This window comes from Eumetopias jubatus, unplaced genomic scaffold, assembly GCF_037043125.1.
Source record: "Eumetopias jubatus isolate StellerSeaLion01/CBP00866 unplaced genomic scaffold, mEumJub1_p1.0 scaffold_3, whole genome shotgun sequence".
Lineage (NCBI taxonomy): Eukaryota > Metazoa > Chordata > Mammalia > Carnivora > Otariidae > Eumetopias > Eumetopias jubatus.
In genome coordinates, this window is record NW_028274809.1 from 32,700,223 (window position 1) to 32,726,890 (window position 26,668).

Genomic DNA, 26,668 nt, shown 5'->3' on the forward strand with positions numbered 1-26,668 from the left:
AAGAGAGGTAAGTTGGGAAGTTGCTAGAATAATCTGAGGACAGTATAGTATGGATTTGAACCAAGACAGTAGTCACTAAATAAGAAAGAGGGCAAAAGCACGGAAAAATAGTTGAGCCTTCTGGTGCTGACATTGATGAATTGCTCTGTGATAATTAATTACAGTTTAGTGATGTGACTTTTATTTAGATGGATTGTTTGATCGTATGGGGGACTAAATTGAATGTATCTTCTATTAGCAATGTGTTATAAGTGCCTTTCCTAGGATTTTTATGTTTATGAGATAGATAAAACAAAGCAGACATTTCAGCTTTGTTGGATAGGAGTTATTTGGTCAACTCTGGCACTTGCCATCTGGATGTTGCAAGATACAAGTGTCTTACTCCATTTGTTCTCACATTTAATAACAAAATTCTTAAAGCAACTTGAAAAACCTATCTTGAAGTCTTTATTTAGCTTAAGCCTTCTTACTTGATTAAATACAATTGACCTTTTGAACAGTGCAGGGACTAGGGGTGCCAACCCCAATGCAGTGAAAAGTCTGAGTATAACTTTTGACTCCCCTAAAATGTAACTAATGGCCTACTGTTGACCAGAAGCCTCATCACTAATGTAAACAGTTGATTAACACATACTTTGTATGTTATGTGTATTATATACTGTATTCTTACAATAAAGTAAGCTAGAGAAAAGAAAATGTTATTAAAAAATCATAAGAAAAAATACATTTACAGTACTGTATTTATTTTAAAAATCTTTATAAAAATGGACCCACTCAGTTCAACCTGTGTTGTTCACAGGTCAAGTGTACTAGTTTTTTATTTAGAATGAATTCTAATTTCTTCCTGACCTGGTGTGACTTTAACCAATTTTTTTTTTTTTTTTTTTACTTAGTTACTTGGTTTTTTCATCTGAAGGTTAGAAATGATTGTCTTTGCCTCTGTGAAAAATTATCTGATGAGTAGTTAGTTTTTTAAAGTGGTAAGTTTTTATTTGCATTAAAACTAATTTTATGATGACCAGAATAAGCCAAAAATGTTAACTGAGTAGACAAGCAAATGCAATTTAGGAATGGTAATACATGCATACAGTAATAAAAATCATGTGTTGGAGAAATATGCAGTTGTTTTTCAGGGACCTTACACTGCATTATTTTATTTGGTAAAAATGTTTTTCAGCCTGTATGGTTTTTTTTTCCTTTAAGTTTATTTCTGAATTTTAAATGACACATTAGTTGACATACTGTGTTTTCCTAACTAAACTACAATTTCCTGAGGGCAGATTTTATCTCCCCTCCTACCCTCCCTCCCTCTCTCTCTTTCTAAATTTATTTTCATATAATTTGAAACTTATAGAAAAGTTGTAAGAAGAGTATAAACAACTCCCACATTCCCTTTACCTAGATTCACTTATTGTTTACTTTTTGTCTAATTATTATTCCTCTCTCCCTTTATATGTATTTACACACACTCACATACACACATACCTTTTTTTCCTGAGCCATTTGAAAATGAGTTGCAGACATTGTGCTCCTTTATGACTAAATTCTTCAGTGCATGTTTCCTAAGGGCACAGATACTGTCTTACATAACTACAGTAGTATTTGGGAAATATAACATCGCTATAGTACTGTAATCTAATCCACAGCCCATAGTCAAATTTTGGCAATTGTCCCAATAACGTTCTTTATAGCTATGTTTATAAGTTTACATATTTTCTCCGGGTCCAAGATCCAGTCCAGGATCAAGCATGGCATTTAGTTGTCATGTCTCTTTGGTTTCCTTTAAACTGGAACACATCCTCAGCCTTTGTGTTCTTGACCTTTGTGTTTTTTAACCACAGGCCAGTTATTTTGTAAAATGTCTTATGATTTGATTCAGGTAATGCATTTTGTCAGGAATACCAGAAAATGATAATGTATCTTCTCAGTGCATAATTTCTCAGGAAGTGTGTGATGTGGGTTTGCCCCAATTAAATTTTATCACTTGGTTAAGGCAGTGTCACCCAGTAATTTGTGGGGAGATATTTTGACAATTTGTAAATAGTCTTCTCAAATTTTTACCCATAAGGTTTAGCGTCTGTCAATGATTCTTACCTGAATCAGTTATTACAATGGTTGCAAATGGTGATCTTCTGTCATTTCATCTGTATTAATTCACTGGCATCCTATGAGGAAGAGCTTTCTTTCCCATGTATTTATTTATATCAGTATGGGTTCGTGGATTCTTATTTTATTCAATGGGTTATCGTTTCTTCCTGTCATAAATGATTTTGATGCTTAAGTTGTCCCATATTAGGCTCTATGGATCTCCTTCAGGCTGGTTTCTATGTCCTTACAACATGTCCCCATCTTTATTGAACACTTTCTAGCACAAGAAGATATTCTAGGATCTCATCTTATTTTTCTCCAGCCCCAACACTTGAATCATTACTCCAATGGTTCCTGGTTACTTTTTAGGTAGAATATGTATTTAGAAACCAAAAACTGAGTGCTAGGTATGGTAATTGCTACTGGAGTGTCATTGCTACTAGGCCCTTTGAGTGGACCTACCTACAAACACACATGAACATATATCTATCTTTATTTCTACCCTTCCTGTATTTCCTCTATCTCTTTGAAACCTTGAGTTCATAATGATGATTCAAAATATAGCCCAGAAGGCTCCTAAGCCACAGGCTACTACTGTCTAGCACTCTCCCTCCAGTTGAAGCTGGAGAATACATGCACAATATCAGCTATCTCCAAAGATAACTGGTATGTAGGTAGTATAGCCGGAACAGTCCCAAGTGTGGAGCAGAATAAGCAAACATCTCTGGAAGCAGTCATGGAAGCCCCATTTCTACAGATAACTTACAGTGACTGTATGTGTTTCCTAGGACTGCTATTATAACAACTCACCACACTGGGTGGTTTAAAACAACAGAAATGTATTCTCTCACAGTTCTTGAACTTGAAAAGGTGGAATATAAATAAAAGAATATTACACTTACTACTATTATTTCTTTTTGTTTATTGGTTCATTGGGTTTTTTTTTTTTTAGTTGCTCTGTGATTTCAGATTATGGTTTATGCTATACTGTGTAATTAGTAATTATAAGATAGATCGTTAGAACTTCTTATTTATTAGGAATGTTAGGAGTTTCTTTGTAGACCATTGAACTTAGATTGGTTTTTTCACTTTAGATAAGGTGTTCCTGTTTGGGGTTTAATAGATTAACAATATCCAATATTATGAAAAATCCAATGTAAATAAAGAAAGATATGGTTCCTTCTGCTGTGAAAGGAATTCCTTTGCCAGGGGTGCATTTAAGTGCTTGATAAAGAAAACATTAACAAATCACCTTGATTTGATTTATCTTGTTTGTTTTTATGCTTCCTTATGTGATCTTTAGTAATCTTAGAGTTAATGTACATGGTAATGAACAGGATGTGTTAGTTACATCTTGGGTTGTCAAAAACTGAAACACAAATAAAGGAGTTAGCATAAGGGGTGAATCACCTCCCCTTGTATTTCTTTTTCCTCTAGGTAAGGAAAGATGGCCAGCCCACAAATAGTACACCTCTCTTGTTTACTAGGGAAGTTTCGTTCCATGTAGAAACTACAAAACTTAGTTATGTCAGCTCACTCCCAGAGGACTAGGCCATACAAGTTTCCTGATGGCCAGTTTACTCAGATTGCTCCTATGAAGCCTTGGAATAACAAGTTGCTTCCTTCTTAGTCCTCTTTCAACACTTCAGAGACTATAGCTTCCTTTAAATTTGCTTCATGCACAGGGCTACAAAAGGAACTTTGTTCGTAGAGAATTTTTTAATCAAGATACTTCAGTGTTTACCATCTCTCCCACAGTTAGGATTAATGTTCTTTGAAATCATAGAATGTATTTTTTGCCGCCTTTGTATCCTGTACAATACTTGACATAATGCTGTTTGTAGGCAAGTGTTGGACCCTAAGTAAAACTTGGGCCATTTCTGTGGAGGACCACTACCCTTAACAGAGAAAACTTCAGTGATCGATTTACAAAAAGCAACTTTTGACTTTTTTTTTTTTTTTTACTTAAATGCTCTATAAATTAATAAAATACCAAGTGGTGCTTATTTAAGAATAGGCACACAATGGAAAAGGATCCTCAGAAAAAGAACCTGGTGTATATATAGAACATAAATATATAAATTTAAAAGAATTAAATTTTGGGAAAAATCAATTTAAGGTTCTCTAATGCCAAACTAAGCTACCTATGTTAAATGTAATAACTACAGAAAAGAATGACTAATAAAATAAAACTAAAAATTTACAAAAACATTTCTCTGATTTCTGAGTCAAGAAGAATTTACTGACCAAAACAGTGCAACAGTTGGCCCGGAAAAGAATTCACACATTTGATAACTTAAAAAAATAAAACTTTTAGCAGTATCTTAAAAAACACACACACAAAAAACAAAACAAACAAACAAAAGACCATCCAAAATTAAAAGATAAAACCTGAGGAAAATGTTATATATACAACACACTTAATATTTTGATTCTGTGAAAAACTCATATAAATTCAGTTGGTTCATTAAATTCCCAATTTCCATTTGGGCAGTTTACAAATGATGTCATTTAATTCACAGCAGAACTGTATTCTGTGTTGAGGAGTTGTAGGTCAAGAGAGAAGTAAATCAAGCACACCTCTCTCTGGGTGCCCTAGTCAGATGAATAGTTAATGGCCCTTCATCCCCCACAGTTCTCACTTCATTTTATATTATATTGTGTCCTATTTCTCTCCTTTTCCTTCTCTGCTCTGACTTCCTCCCTCCTCCTTTTGGTGAGTCTTCTTCCTCTTTTTGTGCCTTACTAATTTTAACAGAGTTTTTTTCTTACTGTTGCTTTTGTCTGATTTAGGTTTCCTTCCTCCTGCTTTATTTTGCAAGAGTTGTATCTTGCACATTTGGGAGCACTCCTTGAACCTGGAAGTTTTTATAGCCTCCCTTCTCTAATACCTGTTTTTCTTTGGAATTATCAGAGTAGAGCAGCATAGGAATTTTTTCATAAACTGTTTTTGTGATAGAGTTACTGAAACATAACTGGGCATAAAGAACTAAAAATTATATCTAAATGAATAACTCGAAGAAGCATGGAACTGTGGTAATGAGGGTATGTTAATGAAGGAATTTTGTCACTGCCTAATTTTTTTTTTTTAAGATTTTATTTATTTGACAGAGAGAGACACAGTGAGAGAGGGAACACAAGCAGGGGGAGTGGGAGAGGGAGAAGCAGGCTCCCCGCAGAGCAGGGAGCCTGATGCGGGGCTCGATTCCAGGACCCTGGGATCATGACCTGAGCCGAAGGCAGGCGCTTAACGACTGAGCCACCCAGGCGCCCCTCACTGCCTAATTTCTTAATGGGCTTTGGGAGTACATGTCTTATTTTGCTTTTAGCCAAATTGTGGTTGTGTGAAACTGCATTAATTTTGTCTTGCCAAGTCCTCCCAGTAATTATAACACAACACACTGCAGCAGTTGTCAGACTTCAGTAGGCATAAGGAATACCTGGGGTGACTTGTTAAAAATGTCCCAGGACCCTAGAAATTAGTATTTGGTAGATCTTGGACAGGCCATTTTTAAAACTGGCTTTACAAGAACCACCCCAGATAATTTTGATGTAGATCATTAGTAGACCACAATTGGGAATACCTTGCCATATAGCATCAAGGCCAAACTCTTTGATATGGCTTATAATTTTGCCCCTAATTCCTCTCCAGCCCCATTTTTCCATGGGTCTACACCACACATCTTATGCATTAGAAATGTTAAGTCATTAGAGTTCTCAACAAGTCTTACTTGTCACAGCTTTATACCCTTCCACATACTGGTCCCTTCACCTAAAACACCCTTCCCTTTCTTTGCCTTGCACATTCATTCTTCAGGTCTGGACTGAAGCGTCATCCCTTTCTTCTTTCCTCAAACTAAGTTAAACCACAGTCACATAACATACCTCTGTTAAAGCACTTAATGCTGTTTTATCATCGTTGGTTCCCTTGTCTGTCCCCTACTAGATTATATATTCCTTTTTTTTTTTTTTAAGATTTTATTTATTTGTCAGAGAGAGCACAAGCAGGGGTAGCAGCTGGCAGAGGGAGAAGCAGGCTCCCCGCTGAGCAAGGAGCCAGATGGGGGGACTTGATCCCAGGACCCTGCCTCAGCTACCCAGGCGTCCCTAGATTATATATTCCTTAAAGACAGAGCCTATCATGTCCATCTCTCTTCCCCCAGTTTCTGGCACATAGTAGATGTACAGCAAATATTAAATCAAATCTTCTCTTGCCTCTTTGGGATGTTGAGCCTGTTAGACCAGGAGAAATGCTATAGTGGCAGCTTTGCACCTCCTCCTGCATTCTGAGTTTTCATGTGGTTTATACTTATTTTTACAAAAAAAAATTTTTGAATTGTTAAAGGAACAAAAGGAGTTCAGTAATAAATAAGGCACCCTCATTCATTACCATGTATTTTTCTTGCCACTCTGTAGGTGACTTGTGTAAGTTGTAGTCCTTCTGAGGACTTCAATTTCCATTTCTATAATTATCTCTACATAATATTTACAGTAGCCTTCTATTGGTCTTTCTCTTCTCTAGTAACTCTTACACAGGTATTGTGTCCTCTGACTAAAATAGTATTTCTCTCCCTACCCTTTCACTTCTGAAGTTTAAGAATATGGTTGCCTTCTGGGGAAAAGAATAGACTTGGCTTTCAAGGTTATCTATATCACCTTAGTCCTTGACTTTTAAATCTCACTTTTTCCTCTTATTTGAGTCAATCTCATGATTATTTTATTTGCAGTTTCTGCTGTTGTCATTTCTAGCCAAGGCGTTATGTTGGGGAAATTCAGATTTAGAATTATGATCTAATTGGAGACAGATATCAATATATAATAGAGGATGAATTTCTGTACCAGATTTGCTGTCTTTAACAGTACAGAGCCTATAAGAAAATTTTTGGGGGGGCACCTGGGTGGCTCAGTTGGTTAAGCGACTGCCTTCGGCTCAGGTCATGATCCTGGAGTCCCGGGATCGAGTCCCGCATTGGGCTCCCTGCTCAGCAGGAGGTCTGCTTCTCCCTCTGACCCTCTTCCCTCTTGTGCTCTCTATCTCTCATTCTCTCTCTCTCAGATAAATAAATAAAATCTTTAAAAAAAAATTTGGGGGGGTGCTCTCATTTGGTGTGTGTAGTAATCAGAAATGATGCCATTTCTGGGGGTAGGAGAATAAGGATCAACTTCAGCTTCTAAAGAAGGAAGAATGCTGTTTTAGGGTGTAGATCTGTTTAGAAATGTTGTAGGACCTAAGTTTTTTTGGAAAAGTCTGAATAAGTGTCTTAATTTTTATAAAATAACCCACATGGTGACAAATTCAAGGATGGAAAAAATTGACAAAGATTACATGAATAGTAAAAGTCAAATAGTTGCTTCAGAATTTCCATTTATTTAATGACTCTCTGTTATTACTCCCTAGCCATATTTTCCTCTACTTTGATCTGCAGTAGTCTAGGTAAAATAAAAGTATTAATGAAAATATTTAAAGAGATACTTAAAAATCCAAATAATTATTGGGTTTGAATAGGAAAAGCTCAAAAAACCCAGCAGTCTTTGATGTGGAGTCTGTAGTTCCATTTAGCACCGTAATAATTTAAAAAACCCATTCATTTTGAACTGTTTTGCTTATGCTCTGAAAAACTATATGCAAAATTATATTCCTATTTCATTCTTTCCAGTATAGCTTCCTTATGGGCAATTATAATATGTGCTCAGAAGGGAAGTGCAGAAGGTCTCAAATACACAACCTAACCCTACACCTAAAGGAGCTGGAGAAAGAACAGCAAATAAAGCCTAAACCCAGCAGGAGAAGAGAAATAATAAAGATCAGAGCAGAAATCAATGAAATAGAAACCAAAAGAACAGTAGAACAGATCAACGAAACTAGGAGCTGGTTCTTTGAAAGAATTAACAAGATTGACAAACCCCTGGCCAGACTGATCAAAAAGAAAAGAGAAATGACCCAAATCAACAAAATCATGAAAGAAAGAGGAGAGATCACAACCAACACCAAAGAAATACAAACAATTATAAGAACATATTATGAGCAACTCTATGCCAGCAAATTAGATAATCTGGAAGAAATGGGTGCATTCCTAGAGATGTATCAACTACCAAAACTGAACCAGGAAGAAATAGAAAACCTGAACAGACCTATAACCACTAAGGAAATTGAAGCAGTCATCAAAAATCTCCCAACAAACAAAAGCCCAGGGCCAGATGGCTTCCCAGGGGAATTCTATCAGACATTTAAAGAAGAATTAATACCTATTCTCCTGAAACTGTTCCAAAAAATAGAAATGGAAGGAAAACTTCCAAATTCATTTTATGAGGCCACCCTTACCTTGATCCCAAAACCAGACAAAGACCCCATCAAAAAGGAGAATTACAGACCAATATCCTTGATGAACGTGGATGCAAAAATTCTCACCAAAATCCTAGCCAGTAGGATCCAACAGTACATTTAAAGGATTATTCACCACGACCAAGTGGGATTTATCCCTGGGCTGCAAGGCTGGTTCAACATCCGCAAATCAATCAACGTGATACAATACATTAACAAAAGAAAGAACAAGAATCATATGATCCTCTCAATAGATGCAGAAAAAGCATTTGACGAAGTACAGCATCCTTTCTTGATCAAAACTCTTCAGAGTATAGGGATAGAGGGTACATACCTCAATATCATAAAAGCCATCTACGAAAAGCCTACAGCGAATATCATTCTCAATGGGGAAAAGCTGAGAGCTCTTCCCCTAAGGTCAGGAACGCGGCAGGGATGTCCACTCTCACCACTGCTATTCAACATAGTATTGGAAGTCCTAGCCGCAGCAATCAGACAACAAAAAGAAATCAAAGGCATCCAAATTGGCAAAGAGGAAGTCAAACTCTCTTTGCAGATGATATGATACTTTATGTGGAAAACCCAAAAGACTCCACCCCAAAACTGCTAGAACTCATACAGGAATTCAGTCAAGTAGCAGGCTATAAAATCAATGCACAGAAATCAGTGGCATTCCTATACACCAACAAGACAGAAGAGAGACAAATCAAGGAGTCGATCCCATTCACAATTGCACCCAAAACCATAAGATACCTAGGAATAAATTTAACCAAAGAGGCAAAGGATCTGTACTCAGAAAACTATAAAATACTCAGGAAAGAAATTGAAGAAGACACAAAGAAATGGAAAAACGTTCCATGCTCATGGATTGGGAGAACCAACATTGTGAAGATGTCAGTGCTACCTAGAGCAATTTACACATTCAATGCAATCCCCCTCAAAATACCATCCACTTTTTTCAAAGAAATGGAACAAATAATCCTAAAATTTGTATGGAACCAGAAGAGACCCCGAATAGCCAGAGGAATATTGAAAAAGAAAAGCAAAGCTGGCGGCATCACAATTCCGGACTTCAAGCTCTATTACAAAGCTGTCATCATCAAGACAGTATGGTACTGGCACAAAAACAGACACATAGATCAATGGAACAGAATCGAGAGCCCAGAAATGGACCCTCAACTCTATGGTCAACTTATCTTTGACAAAGCAGGAAAGAATGTCCAATGGCAAAAAGACAGTCTCTTCAACAAATGGTGTTGGGAAAATTGGACAGCCACATGCAGAAGAATGAAACTGGACCATTTCCTTACACCACACACAAAAATAGACTCCAAATGGTTGAAAGACCTAAACGTGAGACAGGAGTCCATCAAAATCCTAAAGGAGAACACAGGTAACAACCTCTTCGACCTCAGCCGCAGCAACTTCTTCCTAGAAACATCACCAAAGGCACGGGAAGCCAGGGCAAAAATGAACTATTGGGATTTCATCAAGATAAAAAGCTTTTGCACATACGGTGAGCGCTGTGAATTGTGCAAGACTGTTGAATCACAGATCTGTACTTCTGAAACAAATAACGCAACATATTTTAAGAAAAAAGAAAAAGAAGAAGATAACAGGAGAGGAAGAAAAGGGGAGTATGTCAGAGGGGGAGACGAACCATGAGAGATGATGGACTCTGAAAAACAAACTGAGGGTTCTAGAGGGGAGGGGGGTAGGGGGATGGGTTAGCCTGGTGATGGGTATTGAGGAGGGCACGTTCTGCATGGAGCACTGGGTGTTATGAACAAACAATGAATCATGGAACACTGCACCAAAAACTAATGATGTAATATATGGTGATTAACATAACAATAAAAAAATTAAAAAAAAAAAGCTTTTGCACAGCAAAAGAAACAGTCCACAAAACCAAAAGACAACTGACAGAATGGGAGAAAATATTTGCAAATGACATATCAGATAAAGGGCTAGTATCCAAAATCTATAAAGAACTTATCAAACTCAACACCCTAAGAACAAATAATCCAATCAAGAAATGGGCAGAAAACATGAACAGACATTTTTCCAAAGAAGACATCCAAATGGCCAACAGGCACATGAAAAAGTGCTCAACATCGCTCGGCATCAGGGAAATCCAAATCAAAACCTCAATGAGATACCACCTCACACCAGTCAGAATGGCTAAAATTAACAAGTCAGGGAACGACAGATGTTGGCGGGGATGTGGAGAAAGGGGAACCCTCCTACACTGTTGGTGGGAATGCAAGCTGGTGCAACCACTCTGGAAAACAGTATGGAGGTTCCTCAAACAGTTGAAATTAGAGCTACCATTCGACCCAGCAATTGCACTACTGGGTATTTACCACAAAGATACAAATGTAGGGACCCGAAGGGGTACGTGCACCCCAATGTTTATAGCAGCAATGTCCACAATAGCCAAACTGTGGAAAGAGCCAAGATGTCCATCGACAGATGAATGGATAAAGAAGAGGTGGTATATATACACAATGGAATATTATGCAGCCATCAAAAGGAATGAGATCTTGCCATTTGCAACGACGTGGATGGAACTGGAGGGTGTTATGATTAGTGAAATAAGTCAATCAGAGAAAGACATGTATCATATGACCTCACTGATATGAGGAATTCTTAATCTCAGGAACAAACTGAGTGTTACTGGAGTGGTTGGGGGTGGGAGGAATGGGGTGGCTGGGTGATAGACATTGGGGAGGGTATGTGCTACGGTGAGTGCTGTGAATTGTGCAAGACTGTTGAATCACAGATCTGTACTTCTGAAACAAATAACGCAACATGTTTTAAGAAAAAAGAAAAGAAGATAGCAGGAGAGGAAGAATGAAGGGGAGTAAGTCAGAGGGGGAGACGAACCAGGAGAGATGATGGACTCTGAAAAACAAACTGAGGGTTCTAGAGGGAGGGGGGTAGGGGGATGGGTTAGCCTGGTGATGGGTATTAAAGAGGGCACATTCTGCATGGAGCACTGGGTGTTATGAACAAACAATCATGGAACACTACACCAAAACAAATGATGTGATATATGGTGATTAACATAACAATAAAAATTAAAAAAAAAAAAGGGAAGTGCAGGCATAAGTTTCATTATCTCAAAGCAGAATTCCTCCTAGAATATTTTAGCTTCTGGGTTATTCCAGTGTGTTTAGTTTTAAAGGTTAGGAAGAGGAAGTTGAGTTTTACAATTCCCAGTTCTGTTGCTTGTTGGCCTTCATTACGAAGACTGGATATTCCTGCTCCTCGGTATTCTCAAACTAGCAACTATCATTTGAGTAATTAAGTTACCTGGTCAGATGAGGGGTTTTTTTTTGTACTAACATTTTGTTTTCCTGGGTAGAACAATGAAGTATGAGATAGTTCTGTAAATAGTTCATTAATGAATAAAAATCCTACAACTAGTATTAACACAAACAAATTATAAAAACCAAATCTCTTTAAGAGTCAGATGTATAATTTGGGGAATTGGTGGATATATTTTCCATTTGTCAAGAGAATTCCCTGATTTATACATGCTTTGAGAGTGAAATTAAGAAACGAGAATTAACAGTTTACATTAGAGATATTGATAAACTGTGATCCTTTGTAGTATTAAGCTTAAGAAAATTATTTCCCTTAAGTGATTAAATGGGATTGGATCTGATTTTCCATATCGTTAGAACTAAGTTCAGTTTGATTTTTTTTTTTTAAGATTTTATTTATTTGTTAGAGAGACAGCACAAGCAGGGGGAGTGACAGGCAGAGGAAGAAGCAGGCTTCCCACTGAGCAAGGAGCCCGATGTGGGACTTCATCCCAGGACCCTGGGATCATGACCTGAGCCGAAGGCAGACGCTTAACTGAGCCACCTAAGCGTCCCAGTTCAGATTGATTTTGCAACACTATTTGACCCATTCTGCAAAATTTTATATAGTAAAATAAGGTTTAACATTTAGCTTCATGACATCCCATTAGATAATTAAATTCCTCACATAGCTCATAACCACATTTTAAGGATCACAATTACTTTTGTTGATTGTTGCTTTGGAGGTGTAATATGTACAAATTCTTATTTAAGATTAAGGATATCTTTAATCTCTGAGGAATTGTTTAAACCAATAGGTAGTATTCCAAATATTGCCTAGATCCACTGGAACAAAATTTGTGTTTCAGAAATGTGAGTCAAGAGCATGGAATATAGAATGATGATATTCATTGTGTCCTTGGGAAAGTTAATAGGTATTATTCCAAGTTGAAGGGAAAGGATTTGTGGTCAAATTACTTTGGAATATGTTGGTTTAAGCAAAGGTAGTAGGCTTTACTAAAGATTTCTCAGAGAGAGACAAACCAAGAAACAGACTCTTAGCTATAGAGAACAAACTGATAGTTACCAGAGGGGAGGTGAGTGAGGGGATGGGTGAGATAGGTGATGGGGATGAAGGAGCGCACTTGCTGTGATGAGCACTGGGTGATGCATGGAATTGCTGGATCACTACAATGTATGGCTGAAACTAATATTATACTGTATGTTAACTATACCGGAATTTTAAAAAAGATTCTCAGAGATTGTGTTTAATATTGAAATATTTTATATTAATCAGATTAATCTTTAAGAACTTTAAGTATCTGCTCATTCACTGCTCTTTGTTTTGTGTAATCTTTTCTTCGCTTCACAAAACAATATGCAGGTTCCATGTCAGATATCACATTATTAATGAGAAGAAAGAAAATAATCTCTTCTTTCAAGTATTTATACTTGAAAAGTCACCACATATAGGAAATTTTGTATATGAATTTAAAGTTTTCAATTCTGGTTTTCTGAAGTTTATTTCAGTTCTGGTTCCTTGGATTTTGTCAGAACTGATGAGAAAGTAAGGTAGAAAGAACACTATAAGAGGAGGAACTAATTCAACAGACTAAACTAGATTAAAAATTTTGTCTTCTCTGAAGTGCTTTTTGGACTAAGGTTTTGCAAGTTATACTTATTTGTATGTAAATAGATTGTTACAGAGTAAGTGAGATAATGTGCTGGATTGAAGTCTTGAAATTATTTGTGGTTTTTGGGGTGTTAACAGGATCTGTGAGTGGAGAAAACTGCACTTCTATAATATCCTCTGATTAATGGGAGGGCTCTGCAATTTTAAAATTATTGTTACTTGCGATTCTGGTCAAAATCTGATACATTCTTTTCTTTTACAATTTCCTAAAAATTTGAGACTTAATTACTCATCCCTACTCATTTGTCAACCCTGTCTCCATTAATGACTTCTAATTTCCTTGCATAATATAATCTCTAGTTTGGAAGGTTTCACTCCAGAGAGTTACAATATACATGTGCTGCATAATTTTTCAAGTTTAACCTGTTAAACTTCATTCTGCACAAATGTCTATATTTCAGATGGATCAGTTATCAGATGAAGAAATTGACCATGGTGCTGAAGAAGACAGTGATAAGGAAGATCAGGACCTGGACAAAATGTTTGGAGCCTGGCTAGGGGAGCTAGACAAACTCACTCAGGTTAGAAATCGTGCTTGAAAAATTGTTCGAAGATTTTAAATCATCACTGTGTGCTAAAAGTTTACTGTGTAGACATAGGGATATGGATATAGGTTCCATTTTTAAATACTGCTATAAAGGGAAATTGTCCAAAATGTTAACAGGAAAATGAATGGTAACTCTAGAACACAAGGTATTATCTTACGTGGTTATTTAAAGGAGTCTAAAAACAAAAAAATACCTGTGACAAGAGATTCTGTTCCTCTAGAGGGATTATTTAAAATCTGTTTTGTAAACTGAGACTGCTGGCTAAAAAGGTTTAAAACCCAAAATCTAAAAGTCTAAATTTTAGCAAATCCTATTCCATAACTTAATAAATGTGAATATTTACTACATTTTACAACATAAGTAATATCCTCACATGCAAGTATTTTCTATTACATAATTCTAGACTATGTACAAAATTTCATTTCTGGCTTCATTATAAAACCATGGCAAAGCTTTTTTAATCTTGTTTTATTGGATCTTAGGTTTAAAAAAGATGGAATAGTAACTCTATGCTATTTTACTGCAGATGGCTTTTCTAGTGGTTTGGTACTTATATTCTTCCCAGTATTTTAAATTCCTTGCCATATAAAGTGAAGAGTCACTCACCAAAAATGTTGGCTCATAAACTAATGCTGTGACTGTTTTTTTTTTTTTTTTAATTGTATAAATCTGTCTTTAGAGACAAAACAGATTAACCATTGTGTAATGGTGGCTCACTGCTAACAAGTTGCTTTTTAACACTTCAGATGTTTTCAAAAAATATTTTATGTACTTTATTAGTGGCTAAAACCTCAAGTTTGTTTGTTTTGTTATTTTAGTTTATTACCAAGTGTCATCTGTGCATCCACCCATATCACACATACCATGTTAATGGGATTTTCAACTTTATATTAAATTGAGTTTACATTTTAAGTGGTTGGTGAATCTTTTAAAATCATTGTAAAGTATTTTTGTTTGTGTGCATTTTCCTGGAAGAAGGTTCAAAGCTTTTACCAAATTCTCATGATAATTGTCCCACCCCACCCCACCCCCCAAAAAAGTTTAAAAACCACCCTACTAGGTTACCAATTTCTTGGTGTCAAGGAGTATTTCTTACTATTTCTTTTGTTCCCCCAGCACTGTGGGCACAGCAGATAATTATAACAAGTATGTTTATTTGAACTGGTAAATAGACTCTTAATATGTCCTCAATTATATTCAAGTTATTTTACAGAAAATATTAAACCTACCTATTATTTTTCATTTCCACTGAGAGAAGCATTAGGACTTAAATTGCAGCAGAAGAACAGGATTTGAGGTTGAAGAATTTCCTATTTTGTGAAACTTTGAAATAAGGCAGTGAATGATTGTGGATCCCCTTCATATGATAGCTTTAAAAACTGGTTGGACACTATCTGAATGGATTCCTTTTATCTTGAGACAAATGAATAAAGAAGGCACCAGTGTAATCTAATTCGATGATTGTACAGTCTATCCAGCATTCTTTTTTATTTGAAATCAATTTGATAATTATAAATAGAAATGAAAGTTTTAAAAGGCTATTCTTAATATTTGTAATTTATTTAAATAGACACTAACTACAGACCTTTTCCCTGAATTTCTTTGTTATAAGCATCTTATATTCTTTATTGTAGAAAAGTTAGAGAGGACAAGTGTCATTTAAAAAGGTAGTGAGATAACTTACAAGATACTCTGTCCTGAAGTACAGTATAATTCTAGACTTATTGTAGGCAGTATCACAGCTGGGTTACAGTTTGTCCTTATCTTAATAGAGCTTGAGAAGAACAAGGATATTCCATCATTGTCTGAAGTTGTAGCCACTCTCTGTTAAGATCTTGGGTCTTGGGACTTCCATGGAAGTTGGCAGAGTAGGAAGATTCTCACCTCACTTTGTATCTCATGAATACAGCTAAATAACCCCCACATCAATGTAATAACCCAGAAAATGACCTAAAGACTGGGAGAACAAACTTGCCACAGCTAAATGTAGAGAAGAAGCCACATCCAAGAGAGGGGGAAGGACAAAGACACGAGGGAGGGCCATCCTGGGCACAGAGAGGGGAGAGAAACAGACCCAGACAAGGGAGCCTGCATGGGGAAGGTGTATCCTCATAACATTTGGCTTTGAAAACTAGCAGGGCTGAATTTCCCTTTGTTCTTACAGTCAGTGGGACTTAACACCTGGAACTTTAAAAATCAGTTGGGTTGGAACAGGACACAATCACAGCAAGAGAGCTAAATAAGACAGAGGTAAATAATATGACTGTTAGAGAATTTAAAGTAATGGTCATAGAGATACTCACTGGAGATAGAAAAAAATAAAAACCAATCAGAGATGAAGAATCCAATAACTGAAATGTAAGATATAGTATATGGAATAAATAGTAGACTAGAAGCAGTAGAACAGATCAGTTACCTGGAGGACAGAATAATAGAAATCAGTCAAGCTGAATAGAAGAGAGAAAAAGTAATAATACAAAATGAAAATAGACTTCAGGAACTCAGTGACACCATCAAATATAGTAACATTTGCATTTTAGGGATCCCAGAAGAAGAGAAAGGGGGGCAGAAAACTTATTTGAAGAAATAATAGCTGAAAACTTAAAATCTGGGGAAAGAAACAAAAATCCAGATCTAGGAGGCACAAAGAGCCCCCAACAAAATCAATCCAAGGAGGTCCACACCAAGATCTATAGTAATTAAAATTGCAAAAAGTAGCAATAAAGACAGAATTTGAAAAGCAGCAGGAGAAAACAGTTGCAAGCAAGGGAAACCCCGTAAGCTGTCAGCTGATTTTTCACTGGAAACTTTGTAGGCCAGAAGGGAGTGGCATGATATGTTCAAAGTGCTGAAAGGAAAAAACCCTCAAACAAGAATACTCCGTCCAGAAAGGCTGTCGTTCAGAATAGAAGGGGAGATAAAGAGTTGCCCAGACAAACAAAAGTTAAAGGAATTCATGACCCTTAAGCAGGCCTATAAGAAATATTAAAGGGGCTCTCTGAGTGGAAAACCATAAATAGGAGTAAGAAAAGTAGGAAACACAAAAGCAGTGAAATAAGTATGTTTCTGAAAATCAGTCAAGGGATTCAAAAAGTAAAAGGATGTAAAGTATGGTACCATATACCTAAATCGTGAGGGGGAGAGAAGTAAAGAATGGGTTCAAACTTAAGTGACCATCAACTTAATACAGACTGCTATATGCAGATGTTATATACAAACCTAAAATACAAATCAAAAACCAGTGATAGGCAAAGAATAAAAAGAAAGGGATCCAGGGCGCCTGGGTGTCTCAGTCAGTTTAGCATCTGCCTTCAGCTCAGGTCACGATCCCAGGGTCCTGGGATTGAACCCCGCATCAGGCTCCTTGCTCAGCAAGAAGCCTGCTTCTCCCTCTCCCTCTGCCTGCAGCTCCCCCTGCTTGTGCTCTTTCTCTCTCTCTGTCAAATAAATAAATAAAATCTTAAAAAAAAAAAAAAAAACGAGAGAGAAAGAGAAAGGGATCCAAGTATATCATTAAAGAAAGCCAAAAACAAAACAAAACAAAAAAACACCAATAAAACAGACTCTAAATTATAGAGAACAAATTGATGGTTAACAGAGGGCAGGGGGAATGGTATGAGCATTGAATAATGTATAGAATGTGGAATCAGTGTATTGTACACCTGAAATTAATATAAATTAACTAGAATTAAGATGAAAAAAATTTTAATAAAATACACAAATACAAAGAAAAAAACTGATCTTGGATCTACTTATTTTGAGTCCAGAATTATGCCTTATCTTCAGGGTACTTCATGCCAAGAATGAGACTATGCTGAACCAAAAACAAATCCCTCTGAGGGAAGAGATAACAGAATTTTCTGCATTGATCCTTTGTATTTTGTATCTTACCTTTCCCATATTCATATATTTAGCTAATAGTGAATGAGCTCAGTCACTATACTTGATGTATTTGGAAAGACATTCGCTCCAAACCAGGATGGTCTTAAATGCCTTAAGTAATAAGCATATTATCTAAAAATTGAAAAATTATAACCAAAATAATATGAAAAACAATTATACTTGTCCTTAAAACTAGAAGGACTTTGGTTTTATTAACTATTATATGACAGTTCACCTAATCAAATAGCAAGCTTTATTTATCTTTTTTATAATTGAAGCCTAAAAATAATATGACTTATTAAACTTTCTTTAGAGTTTGGATTCTGACAAGCCCATGGAACCAGTAAAAAGATCTCCTCTTCGTCAGGAAACAAATATGGCCAATTTTTCTTATCGCTTCTCCATATACAACCTGAATGGTAAGATGTAATTGGAAGTAAAATGTAAGATAGTATACTAAATATATATTTAGTATACTAAATTATATAATGCAGAAGCAACACAGCTACAGTTCCAAGTAGCTCAATATAAAAACTACATGCATAACTTGAGTGAGTTCTTGTATTTCTTGGTTTGTGCATTTTATTACTAATTCACATGATCACAAAAAAAAACTGAACTGGAACATAATTAAAATAGTTTTCTAGTTATTAATAATTGACAAAGTACATACTCAAGTGGTACCTCACGACAAAACTACTTGTACTGTTGTATTTTCATTGGAATAAAGTCCAGTGAAGTTACTTGTTAATTAGTTTTAAATCAGCCCCTCTGGCCTTTATTTATTGTATTCTCCCTAATGAACTTTCTAATATTTGGAATTGACATCATAATCTGTAATTTTTTAGGCTTTGCATTTTTCTCTCTATGCTCTCAGCTCTTTAAGTATTAACAGCTCTACCATGGCACTGATCATATTAATGATATAGAGCCTGTATAGAGCCTGTGGCAAAAAGTTGCATGGGAGATGTGGTTAAAACCGTAGGGCAGTATATGATTTTTGCATTATTTTTAATCTTTCATCTCATAATTTTATTCTCCGCTGATTACTACAAATCTTAAAAGATGGACTATTTGCTTCTAAAAATTTCTCTGTGATTTAAAACAAAAAACTCTTAGAAATAATATATTCAATAGGCTTTAGGCCCAATAGGATAAATTTCTTTGCTTCTTACCCCTTCATTCATTGACAGATTTATAATAGAATATATAAATTCTGATTCAGTCTATCCTGGAAACATCATGTATGTATTGTTCGTTGCAGAAGCTCTGAATCAGGGAGAAACTGTGGATCTGGATGCCCTGATGGCCGATCTTTGCTCCATAGAGCAGGAGCTCAGCAGTATTGGTGCAGGAAATAGTAAGCGTCAAATCACAGAAACAAAACCCACTCAGAAATTACCTGCCAGCCGACATACATCAAAACATGGCACTTTGAAAGGATTGTCTTCTTCATCTAACAGGATAACTAAACCATCACATGCCAACTACTCCCTGGATGACATCACTGCACAGTTAGAACAGGCTTCCTTGAGCATGGATGAGGCTGCTCAGCAATCTGTACTGGAGGATACTAAGCCCTCAATAACTAATCAGCACAGAAGAACAGCATCAGCAGGCACAGTGAGCGATGCTGAAGTGCGCTCTATTAGTAACTCCTCTCGTTCCAGCATCACCTCTGCAACCTCCAGCATGGATTCTTTGGATATTGATAAAGTAACACGCCCTCAAGAACTGGATTTGACACATCAGGGGCAGCCAGTTACTGAGGTAAGTAGATGGAATTTTTTTCCTGCTATTTTAGTATTTTAAAAAGGTGGAAATGGTATTTTTAAAATGTAGTCTTAGTTAACTTTCTTATTTTTTCTACATTTAAAATTTGTCAGGATCCTTCTGAACTAAGTTTTAAAATCACTACAGAAGGAATATATTACCAGATACAGCAATGTCACAATGATTAAGAGAGTTGCTTCATTTTATTCTTAGACTTTTTGAAGCCCTTGGATTAATATCAGTTTCACATGATTAAAAAACTTGAAGTGTGGTTTATATTTGATGACATTTTGCAAAGCTATTATAATTGTTATAATAGTAATTGCTGTTTAATGTGTGTTTATTATAAAACAACAACTTAAGAAAAAGATGCCTACCACCACTATAGTCCTCCAAGATTCTATTTTATTATCAAAGAGTCAGTGTACTATAGTGGAAAGAGCCCCTGGGCTTGGAATCAAGAAAACTGGGTTCCAAGTGTTCCCTTTGCCACTCACTACCCATAGGACCTTAAATGAGTTATTCAGCCTCTGTGAACATCAGTTTCTCAGAAGTAAAATGGAGCTAATAGTACATGGTCTAATCCTCATATGGTGGTTCAGATAATCAAAAGTGATAATATATGTGAACAGATTTTTAAAGGACAGAGTTCTTCTGGTTGTGATAGGGTGAGGGCAAGGAAGAGATTTTTGTTAAAATAAGTTTAGCAAAAGCTGAGTTTGGTGTAGGGAAATTCTTTATTGAATATTTTTGTCAAGAAGAAGGCAATATTGTTAACAGGGTAGCAACAAGAAAGATCAATGTGGGTAAAATAAAGCCAGCCTTCTGTTCAGTTTATGTTTACAGTCCTCTCTACCACAGGGTAAAATAATCTATTTATGAATAATCATTACTAAGGTAAAATCTTGTAAAACAAGGTTTAAAGAATTATAGAGAAATTTAAAATTTACACCTATTACTCAACATTATTAATTTTTCCCCGTTGATTTAATTCATTAGATTAATTTCCATCAGTCAGTAACTCTTTGTACCTATGAATGTACCCAGTTCTGGGCACTGTGAAGCATAAAAGAAGCATGAATCATGGTGATTTAGAGATAAATTTGAGTTTAATTGCTTGTAAAGAAAAAGTATACAATCTAAAAGTAAATTTTCACTTATTTAAAGTGAAGCTCATCTGGTATATATTCTGTAGAGAACTCAAAAATTTCTTTCTTTCTTATGATACCTAGGGATTATATTTAGCACCAGCTCTATAGTATGTATCATTTATGTCTTTTAGATTTACCTGTTGGGATATGAGCAATATTTTATTAAGGATGTACTTTCTTGGTTATTCTGTGTTTTATATGTTGATATTCCTTCTTTCTAATCAGATTATTTTGAGTTGGGTCAAGATGCATGAGGTCAGGTTAAACTAATCATTAAGGATCTTTATGTGTGTCTCATCTGTAAAAATATACTCACACAATAAAAACAAAGTAAAAAGTGAAAAGTCCTCTCCCAGCAAATTCTTTGGATGTGACCTACTGGTATTCGTGGGCAAAGATACCAGTGTTCAGTAATATAATGTTTAGTGTAAGACTGAAGTATAAAGTTTGGTGAGTAAACTAGGAATAAAGCAGGAAAGGAGTTAAAGTCTTCTCTGTCCATCCTGTTCTTTTGTCTTCCTGGATGAGTAGAAAAGTGGTTTAACCAAACCTGAAACTTGGTTTGGTGTACTTTTTTATGGATTCGGTCAGTTCTTCAAATCAAGAAAACCAGTTGAGGCTTACTAGATCCCAAACCCATGTATCAAATTGTCCCTACACTCAAATACAATCTCTAAAAAATATTTTAATTACTTTTGCATGTCTGGAGTTTAAAGAGTCAAATAGTTCTGTGAGACTTGTAGAAAATTTTGCTACACATGTGCACACACATGCCATATCCTCTCAGAGGCCAGAACTTTCTACTCTTTTAGCTGATTCTCAGGGTATTTACCTCTGTGTCATTAAATCTATATTTATATTGCTATTTCTTTATATTTTTCAGTTGTATGTGTATCTACTGACTTCTCACTCTGGAAGATTAGGATATAGAGAGCTCCTCTTTAGGCAACTCCTCTCCCTTCTTCTCTCATGCTCCCCTATCCTCCCAGTATATTTTGGTTGGTTTACTATTCAGTTTTTATATTATCATGACTACGTACGTGCAGTTTGGTGCTAAACTATATGCTTTTATTACATTTTCTTTCTGGGCCATTACATTTTGCTTCCCTGGAATTAATAATTGTCTTGAGATTTAAAAATAGTTTTTTTGTTTGTTTATCACTGTTTCAACTCCAGACTTTCCCCCAGTTGATTAAGTCTCTTAGTTCAAACAAAATTAGTGTTTATTAATATCATCTTAAAATTCTTTGCCGTCTTTCATAGTCTTTGCTCTAGTATTATTCTTAGGTCTTTTCTCTCAGGTGTGTGAGCTTCTCCAGAGAAGAAGATTCTTTCGTTCTCCTTCATAGAGGGCATATGTCAGCTGTGAATGCTTTGGCAGCCCATTTGGGAAAGAAGGCTTGCAATGGAAGGTGGTCCTCAGTGTTCAGTATATGAACTTCCATCTAATCCTTTTAGGTCAGGATTTCTCAACATTGACTACTAAAATTTTGGGCTAGATAATTCTTTGTTGTGGGAGCTATCTTGTGTATTGTAGGAAATTTAGCAGCATCGCTGGCACCTGTCCTATCCACTAGATGCCAGTAGTACACACACCTCCCCCAGTTGTGACAACTAGAAATGTCTCTAGACATTGCTATATGTTCCCTGTAAGGCAAAAGTCCCCACTCTGAGAATCACTGCTTTAAAATAGAAAGGATTATTAGCAAGTCTGAACCCCTCTTCTTCATGGGAAATGATCTTGGGTGTTTTCCTTCCCCTGGCTTTTTTTTTTTTTTTTTTTTACTAGAAATTGACTAATAAATACAGAATGTTTCCAGGTAATATTGTTTACTATAAACTGACCCCTGATTAGTGAGTGCATATGGACCAGGAAGACTGTGAGTGAACTTAGAAGCCTATGAATAGACACAGACCTTTGTTTCCTGGTGTGAAGTTTATCAGTTTTGTAAGTGAACATAAATACATCCCTCGAGGGTTCCTGGAACCTACACTCATTGGCTGTTAAAATGTACTGCTGGTTCCTGTGGAGTATGAAGTTTCCCTAAGCCAGGGTGATTTCTGTACTTACCTACATGATTTCTGTCCCTTAGAATGGTGGGTCCAGAAAGGGCTCCTGGTGGCCTTTTTAAAGATAACATGTCTCATGCTAGCGCACTTTGTCTTTCTGTAGAACTAAGTGAACTTGGTGCCAAGCTGTGGTCTGTTGGATCCTGTGAGTGACTGTCAGTCTGAACCTGAGACCACTGTTGGTCTGTGAGTAAAGGAAGGAATCTGTTAATGAACTGCTTAAGTATGCTCTCAACCAGTCAGTCCTTCTGCTTTCATTCCCACCATCACTTCTATTGCTTCTGGAGACTTTTGAGGTTACATGATGTACATTGGGGTGCCCCTCTGCTTTTCTCCAGTGCTAGCTTAACATTCAGCTTTCCTTGGGCCTACTAAGATGGTTACCACTCAGCCATATCTAGCATAATCTCCATTTCCTGTCTGCAGTCTCTTGACATTGGAGTGCCCCAAGGTACAATCCTGACTCCTTTTCTATCTGTATCCACTCTTGTGAGCTTAAGCACTGACAACTCCCGCATTTTAATACCCTATTTCATTTATCTAAGACACACCTTTCCCCCACATTTTAATTCCTCTAAAACAGTGGTTCTCAACTGGGAGCTATTTTGCCCCCCAGGGGACATTCAGCAGTGTCTGGAGACATTTTTGGTTGTCACTGATAAAAGGGTGCTACTGACATCTAGTGGGTAGAGGCCAAGGGTACTGGTAAAACCCTACAATGTACATACAGGTTAGCCACCACAGCAAAGAATTATCTGACCCAAATTTGTGCCAAAGTTGAGAGAGTATGTTTTAGAAACAGGGGGCATCTGTCACTGTCAGCGAGGTGGCAGTTCTGTGCGAAGTTTTCTTTTGACAGTTCCTGAAGAAAATCAAAGTACCAGTATTAAGTCATCTTAGATTCAAAGAAATACAGGTATCTTTTGCCAGTGTGCCTTTCCCCTGAACTCCGGGGTCACACATCCTATCTCTAATCAGTATGTCTATTTGGATGTCTAATAGGTAGCTCAAATTTAACTGGTCTAAAACCAAAGCCCTGGTCTTTTCTCCCAAACTAACTCCTCCAAAGTCTTCTCCATCTCAGTTGATGGCTCTTCCATCCTTCCAGTGCATCAAACAAAATCCTTGGAGTCTTTGTCTGCTTCTCTTTTTCTTTCCATTCCCATTCCAGTGCAGCAGCAAATTCTGTTGCCTTTACCCTCAGAGTATATCCAGAATTTGATCACTTCTCACCACCTTCAGTGAGGACACCAAGCCAACATCATCTTGATGTAAATTTTTGCAATAGTCTCCCACCTGGTTATCCTATGTTTTACCTTCTCCGTAAGGGTCTACCATCCATACCAAAGCTAGAGTGGTCCTATTAAAAGTTAGTCAGATCTTGCCCCTCCTCTTTTCAAACCCAAAGACTTTGTATCTTACTATAAAACCAAAATCCCTGCGATGGCCTGCAGGTCCTTACAGGATTTGCTTTCCCATTATCTCTGCTTCTGTTTTCCTTTCTTTCCTCCTTCTCTTAACTTTCCCAGTCATACTGCCTCCTAGTTCTTTGCCAAACATCTGAGCCTAGTTAGAAAAGTTAGTTTGAGATTGGTACTGTTCCATCTTGGGGACATGGGTAAACTGCCCATCTAAAAATGAAATAATACTGTGGCTTATCTCTTTGTCTTGTTGCTCTCTGAAAGCGAACAGGGATAGGCACAGTACAGTTTCACATCAGGAAGAGTAAGTCTTTTTTCCCTGCCTTTCTCTTTCCTGACTTTTCTTGAAATACTGTGTTTTCAGGCACTTCACATATATTGTCTCATTTAAGCCTCCCACTATCCCTTTGGTAGGGGCATTTATTCCAAAGAAGAAATTAAGTAGGTCAAGTAACTGAGAATCCTGTATTTGAATTACGAAACTACATTTGCCTCCCAGTTTTTATCAGTATCTTAAAAATAAAGTGAAGCTGATTGTTAAAAAATGATTATTTCCTAAATGTTAAAGAATGTTTTAGTATAAAATATTTTCCATGGATAAGCATAAAAATGGATTATGGAATAATTTCAGCATTCTTTTGAAGTCCATCAGTGATGTTCATCTAAGTTTTTAAATTGGAATTCAGTGTGGTTGAAATAAATTTTAATAAGGTCTCTTTGTATCTTAACCAATGCGAGATAAATGTTGCAGCTGATTTCCTGGCATTGTTATGGTACTTTTATTTATGTTAACTGATAAAGCAATAGTTTTCAATTAGGTAGAATTTTGCAAATATAAATGGTAATTGCATATTATAAATTTTATATAAAATAGGGTTCACTGATAAAAGGTTAATGTTAGCACATTCATTTATATTTTCTGGTGAGATTTAAACTTTAATGATTCCTCTGAATTTGGAAATTTATACATGAAAATGTACTTTTAAAATGAAAATGCTTTTAAAAGCTATTATTGTAGGGGCCCTTGGGTGGCTCAGTCAGCTAAGCATCTGCCCTTGGCTCAGGTCATGATCCCAGGGTCCTGGGATCGAGCGCCATATCAGGCTCCCTGCTTAGGGAGCCTGCTTCTCCCTCTCCCTCTTCCATTCCCCCTGCTTATGCTCTCTCTCGTTCTGTCAAATAAATACAAAATCTTAAAAAAAAAACTATTGTAGTTTATGGCAGATTCAAAAGACTTTGTTGAATCTTTCTAATACTTGATGATTTTACTATAAATAATATGATAGGAAAATATTCCTTAGTATCTGAGCTACTAAAACTTTTGAATGTTATAATTGTTTTCCTCATATTTATAGTTTTTTCCTAAATGAAATCTTTCATGGATATACCATTATAACTTTTTGTGATATGCCAACAGCATATTATAGGTTCAGTGCAATAAATTCTTCCAGTTCCTTCACTTTTCAGAACTATTTCAAGAATTAATGTGTGCAGAAATTTTGAGGTAGTGAAAAGAAAATAAGCAGTTGTGTTTATTGTAGCACTGGGGTGGGGACCCCACTGGCATTTAAGTCCTAAATTATTCTTAGCAAACAACCTTTTGGTCTGAAGTATTAACTGGATAAGAACACAGGGCTTTCTCAAACTTTAAGAGGCCTACATATCTAAAAAGATTGGGATTATTAATTGACTTCTCAATTACCCCAGCTACATTTCTTTTAAAATTCTAATGGCTGTGTTGCTACATTTCACTGAAATTCACAGGTACCCATGTGGTGTTTAATTCCAGATTTCCCTGGCCTAGTGAGGTTAATAAATAGCAAAAAGAATGGGTATCAGATGAAAGAAGAGGTGAAGATTGAGTGAAAACCAGGGTGAAAGTCTAGTTCTCACTCATACTTTTCAAACATGCTACCCCAGTCGACATTGGCATATATGCCATGATGCTTGTTTTGTGTATTTCCTATTAATCTGTGTAATTTTTCATCTCTGAAGAAATAAAAGGTCTTCGTTATTTGATTTTAGGTCTGTTTTGTTTTTCTTTTTATTTTCTGTGGTGGAGGGCTGGTAAAGGACCTTTTTTGAAAAGAATAAAAATGGATTCATCTGTTTTTCAAATGAATAAGGACTATAAAATATAAAAAATAATTTTTTAAAAATTTAAATATTTTATTATTTGACAGAGAGACAGCGAGAGAGGGAACACAGGCAGGGGGAGTGGGAGAGGGAGAAGCGGGCTTCCTGCTGAGCAGGGAGCCCGATGCGGGGCTCTCTCCCAGGATCCTGTGATCATGACCTGAGCCGAAGACAGACACTTAATGATGGAGCCACCCAGGTGTCCCTAAAAAAAATTTTTTTTAAGATTTTATTTATTTGAGAGAGAGAGAGAACATGAGCGGGGTGAGGGGCAGA

General features: G+C 36.4%; 1 protein-coding gene across 1 annotated transcript in view; it reads left to right on the top strand.

Moving 5' to 3' along the window:
- Positions 1-13,812: 13,812 nt before the first annotated feature.
- Positions 13,813-26,668, top strand: part of RAPH1 (Ras association (RalGDS/AF-6) and pleckstrin homology domains 1) — a 55,741-nt gene continuing 42,885 nt past the window's right edge. Inside the window, 3 exon segments of the mRNA XM_028112154.2 lie at positions 13,813-13,932; positions 18,155-18,260; positions 19,106-19,611. Coding sequence (XP_027967955.2) covers positions 13,813-13,932; positions 18,155-18,260; positions 19,106-19,611 — 732 coding nt within the window.